At 35.7% G+C, this 14,031-nt stretch overlaps 2 protein-coding genes across 3 annotated transcripts; both read left to right on the top strand.

The window, feature by feature from the left end:
* On the top strand, positions 1–6,179 carry LOC132042925 (YTH domain-containing protein ECT4-like). Its single transcript, XM_059433434.1, has 7 exons — positions 1–219; positions 2,609–2,753; positions 2,838–2,911; positions 3,185–3,646; positions 3,847–4,377; positions 4,497–4,709; positions 5,152–6,179. The coding sequence occupies exons 2-7, from the start codon at positions 2,669–2,671 to the stop codon at positions 5,770–5,772; spliced, it is 1,986 nt and encodes a 661-aa protein (XP_059289417.1). The 5' UTR covers positions 1–219; positions 2,609–2,668; the 3' UTR covers positions 5,773–6,179.
* Positions 6,180–7,803: 1,624 nt separating this feature from the next.
* Positions 7,804–14,031, top strand: LOC132042926 (dihydrolipoyl dehydrogenase 2, mitochondrial). Of its 2 annotated transcripts, none has more exons than XM_059433435.1 (2): positions 7,804–8,156; positions 12,592–14,031. In XM_059433435.1, exons 1-2 carry the CDS (start codon positions 7,899–7,901, stop codon positions 13,840–13,842), a joined length of 1,509 nt encoding a protein of 502 aa, XP_059289418.1. In that variant the 5' UTR covers positions 7,804–7,898; the 3' UTR covers positions 13,843–14,031. The 2 variants fall into 2 exon arrangements, with proteins under 2 accessions (XP_059289418.1, XP_059289419.1); XM_059433436.1 differs by lacking the exon at positions 7,804–8,156 and adding an exon at positions 9,278–9,429.

Genomic DNA, 14,031 nt, shown 5'->3' with positions numbered 1-14,031 from the left:
ACCCACCCACGCCACTTATTACCTCTCAATTCGCGTTATTCCAATTTTTCGTTTCACAAAAGTCCGCCAATTTTTTTTTCCCCAAATCTATAATTCGTTTTTTTCTCTTTCTAGGGTTAGGGTTTTTAATTAACCATGTCTTATTTAACAAATTTACAGGTTATATAATGGTTAAAAAGTTGTTTTTTGCAGCTTTGTGCTGAATCTGCTCTGCAATTGGTAATTTTTTCTTCTCAATTAAGTAAATTTCTATTAATTTTGTGTTTTATTAGGACTTTATTGTGCTTAGTATTTGGTAATAATGGTAAAAAGTTGCTTTAGAGATTGTATCATGGTAAAAAATTGTATTTTTCTGCTCTTCAGTTGAATCTGCTCTGCATTTGGTAATTTTTTCTTCTAAATTTAGAAATTTTTATTAATTTTGTATTTTATTAGGACTTTATTGTGCTTAGTATTTGGTAATAATGGTAAAAAATTGCTTTAGAGATTATATAATGGTAAAAAATTCCTTGTTTCTGATCTTCAGTTGAATCTGCTTTGCAATTTTATATTAGTTTTGTATTATTTTTTTAAGGATTTAAGTTGATGCCTATGCTGTTTTTTGTATAAAGTTTAGATTTTTTTGATAGTTGTATCTTAGATTTTGTGTTTAATGTGAGGAATATAATTGACTTCAACTAGAGATCACATAATGGTAAAAAATAAAATAAAATAAAAAATCCTTTTTTCTGCTCTTCAGTTGAATCTGCTCTGCAATTGATAATTATTTCTTCTCAATTCAGCAAATTTTTATTAATTTTGTATTTTTTTTTTTTTAGGATTTATTGTGCTTAGTATTTGGTGCCTATGCTGTTTTTTTGTATAAAGTTTAGATTCTTTTGATAGATGGAACATAGTTGGTACCAACTAGTTTGGAATTGAGGTGTGATAGTTGTGTTTTAGACAGAATATGTTCTCTACTTTCATTGATCCTTGTTTGACCTTTTTTGTCATGCTCTCTCTTCAGCCGAGGGTGGTAACAACCTCTCTTCCTCGCAAGGTAGAGGCGAAATTCTGCGTACACTCTACCCTCCCCAGACCCCACTTGTGGGATTACGCTGTGTCTGTTGTTGTTAATGTGCGGGATATAATTGACTTCAACTAGTTTGTGATTGAGGTAGTAGACCCAGGATTCCAACTTTATAGGTTTTGAATTTTAGAATAATGATTTCAAGTGATAATAATTGGGTTCTAAATTTAATATTTGTACATATTTAATGAATTTCTTAACAAAAATATACTGCCTGTGCAAAAGTTACCGTATTAAGTTGGTAGTTGTATTTTAGACGGAACATGTTGTTTTTCCTTTAGGGTTTATGTTCTTCTGTTTTGATTGAGTTAAAACATATTTTATCCGAAATGGTTTGGCTATGCTTCTTTATGGATACCTAATTTGCTTTGCGATCATGCCACTTCAGCTTTCGTTTCGAACTTCAAATAATCTTACTTTTCTTGCTTGCGTGAAATTCGGAGTGCTTAGTGGGAGGAGAATCATAAGGTCTAGCGGAGACAAAAATATTAAGTGATTCTTCTCATCTGTGGTGTCTTGGAGCCACGGTAAAGTCATCTCCACAGGTCACGGTTTCTAGCCGTGGAAGCAGCCACTATACTTGCGTTAGGGTAGGCTGTCTACCTTACGCACCTTGGGGTGCGGCCCTTCCCCGGACCCTGGGCTGCCCTGTCTAAGCCATGGTTGACAGAGTTACCTGGTGGCTGGTACATGTTGTTGGCGGGAGGTGCGTGCAAGCTGTACTAGACACCACTGTTATAAAAAATAATAATACGTGAGTGCTTATGTGAGCTTTACAAAATATTCTTGGTATCAAGCCCAAATGTAGGAGCAGGCCTGGCTAAAATAGTCTAACTAGGATGAGGATTTGCTTAGCTGATGTTAGCTAGTTTATGATCTGAGATTTAGTTGATTGTAGATGACAAAAGATGTTCTAACTATAGCTTGGATTGTATTCGTGGTTAATTGTATGTCTTTCAAGTGTATCATTTCCTTGTGTGAGTTGAGTTGTGGCTGAAATGGAGACTGATGTGGCGAATTTATGAGCATACATGGGAGTTGGGCTTAGCTAGTTGGATGCATCAGATGTTGGAGTAAGAGTTTGGTCAAACTTGTAGTATGACTTTTTGCCGATGAAATTGATGGATGGTAGTGCATTTTTAAATTTTCTTTGCTATTGTCTTTTGTGGGTCGGTTACTAGGTTTTTGTTTGTTGTCTAGCAGTTCTGACAAATTGCTGGATTTTCTTTTTCTTCTGAAATAATTTCTGCTTCTTCTTGAGTCAATTTTGCCTGTTAGGGTCACACACACATTGGTTATTGCATTTTTGTTTTACTTCTTTTCTGTAAAGGAGTGGTAGTCCTGGCATGGTAATGGAAGTATATAATATTCCTGAGCGAGGTTATGTGGATGATTATATGGTAAAGTTTGGGATTAGTGATTAGTAATGGTATTTAAGATATTTTTGCCCTCATGAACAATGTTCAGTGACTTATCAGTGTCATTTTATTTTAGAATGTGATGGTTCAATTGATAAAGGTATTTTCTCTGTGGTACCAGATTCAGAGTACTGAGGCAAACCTGCATATCTCCAGTCCGCTGCTTCACAACTTTCAAGCTATGTATAATGAAGGAGCCCCTGAGTTTGTTGTTGATCAGGGATTATATTATCCACCTACCACCAATTATGGGTATTTCTGTACAGGTATGATACTAGGATTTAACTTGAGATGCCAAATTGCCAATGATAGCTGGATCCTTTACTTATGTTAACGTTTTATTTGGTCAGGATTAGAATCCCCCGGTGATTGGGATGGCCACCAAAGATTTTTTGGTCTGGATGGTCAAGATATTCAGTATATGGTTAGTTCATTTGTTTTCTCTCTTGAGCCGAGGGTCTTTCGGAAACAGCCTCCCTACCTTTCAAGGTGGGGGTAAGGTCTGCGTACACTCTACCCTCCCCAGACCCCACATTGTGGGATTCTACTGGGCATGTTGTTGTTGTTGTTGTTGTTGGTTAGTTCATTTGTGGACCTAGTTAACCAAAGTACATTAATAATTAATTAATTTTTATTGCAGTGTATTGTCTGTGTTGACTGTATTTTGTAACTCATGTTTGCTTGTTTTTCATTTCAGGATGCTCAAACTGAAAGTTTCCCTTATGTATATTATACACCTAACTATGGATGTGCACAGTCTTCATATAACCCATACAACCCTTACATTCCCGGTGCTGTGGTAGGAGTTGATGGTCCATGTGCAGGGCCACAACATTACTACACAATCCCCCCTTATGAAAACTTGGGATCACCATCGTACTTTCCCATGGTGGCACCATCCTCCTCTGGTACTCTTGCGAATCCTGCAGACCAAATAATGGATAGTATTATAGCTACTACTAATAATAGAGCTGAAGATCTCCGTCTTAAGCGTAATTTATCCTCAACATCTCCAATCTTTACCCCAAATTCATTAGGCCCAGCTTCAGGCTATAAAAGTGCATCCAATAGGGGATCTGAAAGTGCAAAGATAAATGCTGCATCGAGCAAGCAACATGTGTCGCATGGTTTTTCCAGTCCATCCTCTCAAGTACACCCGGTAAGGAGCTTTCTTCCGTGTTTGGAAGGTGTCCAATAGGGTCGGGCTGCTTTTATGTTGGTTGATTTGTTAGTTTTATTCTATTTTCAAGTGTGCACTTGTACTTATTATAGAAACTCTAATTTGTATCTTTTCTTCACCTCTTCATTGGACTGTGGCTCATGCATCACTTTCTGATTTTTTTATGAATCCTTTGATAGGGTAAAGTTGCTCAAGCTATAGGAAGCATTATTCATGGGAAGGCTCTGTCTAATCATGGTCAACTGAGGGCTCCTCTTCCTTCTGATATTGACTTGTCTGGTCTCAGAGGTGCGCATGAGCGAGCTAATACAGATAAAGTCAGACCAAAGTTTCTAAATGGAATAGCCCCAAGTGATGGGAAAGGTAGCCCTGATACATTGACAGAACAGAATCGAGGACCTAGAAATGACAAAACGAAAAAGCAATTGGTTGTGAAGGCCTACACTACAAGAGCAGGAGCTGTTGATGTGCAAGGGAATATAGTTATTCATGCTGATGAGTATAATAGAGGTGATTTTTTGATGGACTTTGTGAATGCCAAGTTTTTCGTAATTAAATCATACAGTGAGGATGATGTGCACAAGAGTATAAAGTACAATGTTTGGTCATCTACCCCTAATGGGAACAAAAAGCTGAATGGTGCTTATGAAGATGCTCAGAGAATTGCTGCTGGAAATCCAAGAGGCTGTCCAATATTCCTTTTTTTCTCGGTTAGTTGATTTCTACCACTAGGTCTAATCAGCAGTAAGCACCAATTGTTTTAGTCAAATATTTCATTGTCCAAAAAACTCAACTAATTTGATATTTTCTTTGAATCTTGACCATGAAGGTTAATGCAAGTGGCCAGTTTTGTGGTGTTACTGAAATGACTGGTCCTGTAGACTTCTACAAGGACATGGATTTCTGGCAGCAAGATAAGTGGAGTGGTAGCTTCCCTGTGAAGTGGCACTTCATAAAGGATGTCCCAAACCCTAACTTTAGGCATATTATATTAGAGAACAACGAGAACAAGCCAGTAACTAACAGCAGAGACACACAAGAGGTTTGTTATTTAATTCTGCATGCTGCAACATATATATTATCTTTGCTTCTACTACTTTTTCCATCAGTATGTTTATCTGAAATTAGTATTTTTAGTCTGAGGTGGTTATATATGAAACATGTATTGGCAATGCCTAAAACCTGCTACTACATGAACTCCATATGGAAATGCCATAGAACCTGCTACCTAATTTCTTGAGCTGTCTTTATTGTTCATTTCTGTAACTGCAATGTTAATCAAGAATTCTCACTCTTTTGGCATCTGATGGTATGATATTACAGTTGTTTAGACCTGGCATGATGCCATTGTCTTGCATTTCATTCTACTGAAGTTGGCCTCCACATTTTAGAAAAATTTGCCTTTTCTCCTTATTGTGAATAAGCACATATGCTGCAAGAAAGGCATTGGAAAAAAAAACTGACATCCTTTATTCAATGTGCAGATACGTTACAAGAAAGGCATTGAGATGCTGAAAGTATTCAAGGATTATGCGTCAAGAACATCACTACTAGATGACTTCATGTATTATGAAAATAGACAGAAAGTGTTGCAGGAAGAGAAAGCCAAGCTGCTATTCAGGAGCTATGAGAGCCCATTTTTTGTGCCTGTAATAGATCCTCCCCGCAAGCTAAATTCTAGTTTTGGTTTACCTTCTGGTGAAAGTGAGAAGATCTCGAAGCCTATTGAACACAAACAATCTGGAAATTGCATGGCTGTTCCTGCAGAACTGGATTCTATAGAGTCTAAAGCCAACAAAGAGAATGCAAATAATGGTGACAAACTTGTGGCTGAAGGAGGTCCACAAGTTGATAGTGCACTGAAGATTGGCTCCCTAACTATCAACCCGAAACCATCGAAAGCTCAGCCCCTGGATGTACATAGTACTGCTAACACAGTGGCAAGCACCCAGTCAGTTGATGTTGTCACTGTGGGATCGATGCCTGTTAAAGTTAATGGACGTGCCGAATCTTCTGGTTTCTTAACGATTGGAACAATTCCCCTTGATCCTAGAGCTTTCCAGCGTGATGAGGCCGGTGGGTCTGGAAAAACAGTCCTTAAGTGAAGTATGTATTACTCCAGTAAGTGTTGATACCCGGGGAAAAATTAGTTCCCTGTCGTATAATATACTTGGTCCTACCAAAGTTGATCCAAGAATCAGTTTCTTGGGAAATGTTCTGTTCTTCATTTCTCCTTTCGAGGAGAACGTGGTTGAGATGCTAATTTTTTGTTTGTGGTTGGGATTCGGAAGATGGCTGATATTGCTACAAATACAGTGGAAGTTTCTTCCTTTTGGCTTCTATTTTTCAACAGATTCAAGGTTTCCATATCTTTTCTTCAGTATTAAGACAAAAAGATAAAGCAAAATGCTTACTTTTGGTATTCTTTAGTCGTTGTATCGTTGACTGAAAACAAATGTAATGTCCATGACCCTGTTTAAATGAAATTTTAGACCTCGGTTTGATGATGTTACCTTGGATTTCAGTTATTGAGAGTGTCTCCAGTTTAAATTGTAGCTCAATGTCTAAAGTTGTTTTATTATGGTTCTTGTGTGAGTTTATATATAGCTTCCTTATATTCATTTATGTGCCTGTGTGTATTAGTAATTTCTGATTTAAATATATCTGCCTGTTTCGACTTTTTCAATTTGCAGCCTCGTTCTGGTGATAGGGAAGTCATAAACTTATAATTTGGTCCATTTAACCTGTTATATTCTTTTTTTTTCCCGTCATTTAACCAGTTATATTCGGTTCACCTAATACTTGGTAAGTCAAAGTGTTGGTGAAAGATAATTCTTTTAAAAATAAATAAATTATTATGTTGTATAGAGTCGTAATAAATATATTAATTAAGTACTTAAACACATTATAAGAAAATAAAAAAACAGGAACATAGTAAGAGTTGGACAACTTGGGTTATAATTTATTGTTTGCATTTTTACAATTCTTTTAAGTTCAAGTACCTTTGGACGGATTAGAAAGGTCATTGATTCCTTTATATGAACTTCTTTGATCATCCATTTATTACAATCTCAGCTCATTTTAATCCACTCAAATCTAACTAGACTCGCCTATTTGACACCTTAGCTAATAGTGTAAGAGCCTGTTGGCATTGACTTGTTTTAGGTGTTTTTAAGACAAAATAATTTTTTAGCATTTTTATAGTGTTTGAAGGATAAAAATATGTTTTTAAATACTTGTTTTAAGCCAAAATAACAAAAATAAGTGAAAAATTATAAGTTGGAATTGGTGATTTAGAAAACCCATCCAAAGTTGCCACTTTGTGTCATTTTTTTGTGCGGATTGCCCTTCAAAGGCACTGATCTTTAATTTTTGCCCCTCAAATTGGTGGTCTCTAAATTTTGGCCTTCGCCTAACTTTGGCTGGAAATCTTCAATATAACCCGATTTCATTTTTAAATTCAACCCAACTAAATAAAAAACTCATATGGGTTACTTGCTCTTGTGCCTAATGGCTCCAGACGTAGTACTCGAGAACAAATTAGTCGCATATGAGTTTTTTATGTAGTTGAGTTGAGTTTAAATGAAGCGGGTTTAAAGATAAAATTGAGTTTTGTTGGGAATTCCGTTAAGATAGGGGTATATTTAAAAATTTTAATGAGGGAGGGGTATGTTTTATCCAAATTTGTAATGGGGGATATATTTAGCTCTTTTTCCAAAGTGGAGGAGTATTTTAGACACTTTTCCCTTATCTTAATCCACTCAAATTCAATTCAATCCGCCTATTTAACACCGTAGCTAATACTAGGGTGTTGGCACTTGTGGTTGCTTGTAGAGAAACTCTACATCAATCATGAAATAAAAATATGTGTAGTGATAATATATATAGATTAATAAAGCAACACAAATAAAAAGGTTCTCGTAAATAAGCAATTTTTTTTATTTTGTTACAAAATTCATCAGGGTCGTATCATGTATGTAGTGACGTCAATCATCAGAATTAATACTGTACAGTTACACACTGCATCAAGGCAAATTCACAACTCAACATAGAGCGAATAATTTGACTATTATTATTATTATTATTATTTTTTTTTTTAAAAAAAAAAGAGCGAATAAACTTTTTTGCAGTAAGAGCACAAAACTCCGTCTTCAACAACTCAAACAGTTGGCATCGAATCTCCCAAAAACCTACCGGAAAATTAACAATTCCGATACCTAAACTTTCAAAAATGTCGATTTTGACCTTAGCTAGACGAAATCTGTCATCCAGATTTCTCTACAACAACAGTTCCAAATATTCATTTTCATTAACGAGAGGTTTCGCATCATCAGGATCCGATGAAAACGACGTCGTTGTTATAGGTGGCGGTCCCGGTGGCTACGTGGCAGCAATCAAAGCCGCACAATTAGGGCTTAAAACTACATGTATCGAAAAACGTGGTACTTTAGGTGGTACTTGCCTTAATGTTGGTTGTATTCCTTCTAAGGTACTACTACTATTTTTTTATAACTCTTTGATTTGAAATTTACAAGTTTTGTAGTGTATAATAGTAGTACATAGTTAAATTATGATGAATTTAATGGATACAGATGATTTCATATAAGTTGTTTGACTGGGCACAGAGTTTTAGGTCGACTTTTGAAAACTTGTGAGTACTAAATAAGTATTTGTGTGGTATAAATCGTTTCATTAAGGGTAAAATGAGAATTTCAGAGTTAAAATTGTTATTGGTGATGGTCCCGGTGGCTATGTGGCGGCGATCAAAGCCGCACAATTAAGGCTTAAAACTACATGTATCGAAAAACGTGGTACTTTAGGTGGTACTTGCCTTAATGTTGGTTGTATTCCTTCTAAGGTACTACTATTTTTTTTATTTTTTTTTAATAACTCTTTGATTTGAAATTTAGTAGAAAAAAATATAGTTAAATTATGATGAATTTTGTGAAACATAATATATAGAGGATTTATATAAGTATTTTTCTGGTTATTTGATTTGAAATTTTACGAGGTTTGTAGTATATAATAGAAGAAAATAGTCAAATTATGATGAATTTAATGGATACAGAGGATTTTCTTTAGCTGATGCTAAGTTATATTTAGATTGAGATGTACAAGTTGATTGACTGACTTTCACTTTCGCGCTTCTCGAGAGTCAATATGACTAATCTTCGGAGCTAAATTGAATTGGATTAATTTAATATTTTAAAATTAAAATTTTGATGTTCAACAAAAAATTTAGGGGACATGTTCAAAAACTATACGAAAAAATACTATAAGTTGCAATTCGTCTCATATTAAAGCGGCACAGCTTTGGGATTAAAAACACATGTATTGAGAAATGTGGTACTTTAGGTGGTACTTCCCTTAATGTTGGTTGTATTCCTGCTAAGGTACTACTATTTTTCTTGTCCTTTGATTTGAAATTTACGAGCTTTATTGAGTATAATAGTAGAAAATAGTCAAATTATGATGAATTTAATGGATGCCGATGATTTCATATAAGGCGTTTGACTGGGCACGGAGTTTTAGAAAGACTTTTGAAACTTGTGATCTGAAATAAGGCATAGATATTTGTGTGGCTATAAATCATTTCATTAAGGGTAAAATGGGAATTTCAAAGTTAAATTGTTGTCGGTGGTGGTCCCGGTGGCTATGTGGCGGCGATCAAAGCCGCACAATTAGGGCTCAAAACTACGTGTATTGAGAAACGGGGTACCTTAGGTGGAACTGGCCTTAATGTTGGTTGTATTCCTTCTAAGGTACTACTACTATTTTTCTTATCCTTTGATTTGAAATTTACGAGCTTTATTGAGTATAATAGTAGAAAATAGTCAAATTATGATGAATTTTGTGAAACCTAATACATAGAGGATTTATATAAGTATTTTTCTGGTTATTTGATTTGAAATTTACGAGGTTTGTAGTATATAATAGAAGAAAATAGTCAAATTATGATGAATTTAATGGATACAGAGGATTTTCTTTAGCTGATGCTAAGTTATATTTAGATTGAGATGTACAAGTTGATTGGTCCTTTCACTTTCGGTAGAGTCAATATGACTAATCTTGGAGCTAAATTGAATTGGATTAATTTAATATTTTAAAATTAAAATTTTAATGTTCAACAAAAAATTTAGGGGCCATGTTCAAAAACTATACGAAAAAATACTATAAGTTGCAATTCGTCTCATATTAAAGCGGCACAGCTTTGGGATTAAAAACACATGTATTGAGAAATGTGGTACTTCCCTTAATGTTGGTTGTATTCCTTCTAAGGTACTAGATTTGTAGAAGAAAATAGTACTCCTGCTGTCCCAATTTATGTGATAGAGTTCGGATTTCAAGAGGCAAACAGGAAAATCTTTGATCGCAATTTGTTCGTATGCCCTTTAAATATTTCAAATTGTTAATTATTGCGGCTTATAAGGAGTTCCTAATTCACGGTCAAAATAAAGAGGTTTGACTCTCGAAATCTGAACTGTATCACATATATTGAGACATATGGAGTAGTAAATAGTCAAATATGATGAATTTTCTGAAACCTAATGGATATAGAGGATTTTGTAGTAGTTGATGCTAACCTTACTTTGAGATTGAGATGAACAAGTTGATTGATTGATTTTCAATTCAGAATATTGCCCTTTTAATTAGAAGAAAATAGTCAAATTATGATGAATTTTGTGAAACCTAATGGATATAGAGGATTTTGTATAGTTGATGCTAAACTTATTTTGAGATTGAGATGTACAAGTTGATTGATTGACTTTCACTTTCTCAATTCAGAAATGTTTTCCTTGTATGTCTGTTTTATTATTATTACTACTATTTTCTCAAAGTTAGATCTTTTTCTTAGGATCTATTTGATCTTTCGATTGCTTGTTATTCCAGTTCTATTGATTCCACTGACTCAATGTGCAACTACCTTGTGCTTACGTGTCTTCATTCTTCCAAGAGAATGACAAAATAAAATATAGATGTTGTAATACGTAATTAAAATAGGATGGTGGAAACGGAAAAGTTTATGAGATTGTAGTGCAAACAAATACGTCTAACAAAGCAAAATACAAATTATATATAACGATTGTCAGACTAGCAAAGTTTTATGGAAGTAAATATTGGGTCTTTAAGATCCAACATATTGTCGTAGAAATGCGGATAGTAAGACTTAAAACGCATATGGTATTGTACAAGATTGGATAAAAACAGAAATGATTACATCCGATAGAAGGTGCAAGTAGCAGATAGAGAATAAATGGGAAATTGTCATTTGAGGTGGCTTGGCATATCCGACGTAGATCTTCAGATGTAGCAGTTCGTATGTGTTTTATCAATTTGATGGTGGGAGATGGTAAAAAGGGACCAGTCAGACTTAAGATCACGTGGAAGAAAATTGTCTTATCTCTTGGAATCATTGTGAATTTAGATAAGAACATAATACAATGAAGGGGCATCAACTAATTAGAACTAAGATCTAATTGTTGTATGCTTATATTAAGGTTCAATATCAGTGAGGAGTCCTCTAGTTTTGGTTGGAGAGATAGACAATTTGAGATGTAGAGAGCTACTATTTTTTGTAAAAGACAAATTGTTTAGTATTGAAATGAAAAAGATCCTAAATAGAGTTGAATGGATAAATATTTTTTGATAACCAGTAGAATGGGTAAAGATTTTCATATGGTTGACCCGACTACACTGGGATTGAGTTTTAGTTCATTGATTATGAATTTTGGATTAACGCAAGGATGATAGCCTCTAGATATTATTCTACTATTGAATAGTGAGCAAAAATATGTATTTTGCAATATTAGGAATGTGAACTTGTGATTTTGACTTCAGATCATTATCAAATATCACTTGTAATTGAGTGATTATGTGCCTAACTATGCGCCAGTGCGGACACTCAGAGGAGAAGTTGGAAGTTGTGATATCTACAAGAAATTGACATGCAACTTACAGTGAGAATTATATGTGCCTAGACCTTTTTCTGCTTCGAGCTTCGTATTTTTTTGAATTTTAAATATAAAAGAATTCAGTTTCCTTTTCCAATTTTTTTAATATATAAATATTGACCTTAGATGAGCTTAAATGGAGTCACATGGTCAGTGAGGATTCATATAGCTGGCCCCAACTTCTTTGGAAGTGAGGCGTTGTTGTTGTTGTTAGTTTCCTTTCAATACTTCCTATTCAAGTTAATTACAGTTGAACACTTCTGATTGACCCGCCAATAAATGGGAAGGGTACTGTCCCAGATCAGATTTTGACTTTCAGAAAGCTTTTTCGTAATTTTTTCATTTGCCATAGTTTCTTTTACCTTTTATGAGCTTCCAATGTTATAGTTGTTTCATGATTGTGTGATCTTCCCTTGGTTTGGAAATTTAGCAAGACGATATGGAGTTGAGGGATCTTGCTGAAATGCTGCAAAGGTGATGCATGGGATGAATTATATGTGCCCACTATTTTCACTATTGCCAAAATGTTTTCATCGATGCCCTTGAATGTTACATGATGGTGGGTTCTCATGTACCAACTCCAATAATATAACTTCCCTGAGAGGAAATTTTGTTCAGCAATGACAAATAACCCGGTGCCAGATTTGTGAACTTGTGCCCATAGATTGCATATTTGTTAAATGACATCGACTTACTGTTGCCTTTCCCCTCTCTCTTTTGATAATCCATATTCAGAGTTCGTGAGGTAATAATTTGTTTGCTGTTTATGTGACATCATGGAAACATTAGATGATTCTTCTGCATATGAAGTTTAGATGTCATTCTGAAAATATTGTTGTATAGTGGTCCATGATTTTATTATATTTTTTCACTGACTCTGCTTGAAACATTTTAGTAGTCATTTTGTGAAGTCTGAAACTTGTTCACATCTAATCTTCTAACATTCTCTTTACTTGTTATGACTTACGTCAGGCACTGCTTCATTCGTCCCACATGTTTCATGAAGCGCAGCATTCATTTGCCAATCATGGTGTGAAGTTTTCTTCTGTCGAAGTTGATCTCCCTGCCATGATGGGACAAAAAGATAAAGCTGTGTCTAACTTAACACGAGGTATTGAGGGTCTATTCAAGAAGAACAAAGTAAACTATGTTAAGGGCTATGGTAAATTCCTCTCCCCTTCTGAAATTTCTGTTGACACCGTCGAAGGTGATAATTCTGTTGTTAAAGGCAAAAATATTATTATTGCAACTGGCTCTGATGTCAAAAGTCTACCTGGCATAACCATTGATGAGAAGAGAATCGTGTCATCCACTGGAGCATTAGCTTTGACTGAAATTCCAAAAAGACTAGTTGTTATTGGTGCTGGCTATATAGGCCTTGAGATGGGATCTGTTTGGGGCCGCCTCGGCTCAGAGGTGACTGTTGTTGAATTTTTAGCTGATATTGTTCCATCCATGGATGGTGAACTTCGCAAGCAATTCCAACGTACTCTTGAGAAGCAAAAGATGAAATTCATGCTAAAGACTAAGGTGGTGTCAGTTGATACTACAGGTGATGGTGTGAAGTTGACCGTTGAACCTGCATCTGGTGGTGATCAGACTACTCTCGAGGCTGATGTTGTTCTTGTTTCTGCTGGAAGAGTTCCGTTCACTTCAGGGCTTGGATTGGACAAGATTGGAGTCGAAACTGACAAGGGTGGTAGAATCTTGGTCAATGAACGTTTTTCCACTAACGTCCCTGGGGTACATGCTATTGGTGATGTCATTCCTGGACCGATGTTGGCTCACAAGGCAGAGGAGGATGGTGTTGCTTGTGTGGAGTTCATTGCAGGCAAAGAGGGTCATGTAGACTATGATATGGTTCCCGGTGTGGTTTACACCCACCCCGAGGTGGCTTCTGTTGGGAAAACCGAGGAACAGGTAAAGGCACTTGGAGTTGATTATCGTGTTGGCAAATTTCCTTTCCTAGCAAACAGTAGAGCCAAGGCAATCGATGATGCTGAGGGAATTGTCAAGGTAATTGCTGAGAAAGAGAGCGATAAGATATTGGGTGTCCATATTATGTCACCTAACGCAGGGGAGCTTATTCACGAAGCTGTCCTGGCTTTGCAGTATGGAGCATCAAGTGAGGACATTGCTCGTACTTGCCATGCACATCCAACAATGAGTGAGGCACTCAAAGAAGCAGCAATGGCCACTTATGACAAGCCCATTCACATGTAGGCCTGTGTTATATCCTCGATAGTCTTGTTTTTGTTATTCCTTTGAGAATCTTGAACGCTTAGAATAGGATTTTTATTGCTGCTGTTACTCGAGCAGACCCTTTTTCCCTTTATTTGGGATCCCAAATACATCATATGAATGCTTATCTTCTGAATCTTTTTCCATAATAAAGATGAAATTGTAACCTGA

Source organism: Lycium ferocissimum, unplaced genomic scaffold, assembly GCF_029784015.1.
Source record: "Lycium ferocissimum isolate CSIRO_LF1 unplaced genomic scaffold, AGI_CSIRO_Lferr_CH_V1 ctg192, whole genome shotgun sequence".
Lineage (NCBI taxonomy): Eukaryota > Viridiplantae > Streptophyta > Magnoliopsida > Solanales > Solanaceae > Lycium > Lycium ferocissimum.
The sequence above is the reverse complement of the archived record's forward strand: the minus strand, read 5'-3'. Positions and strand labels throughout refer to the sequence as shown.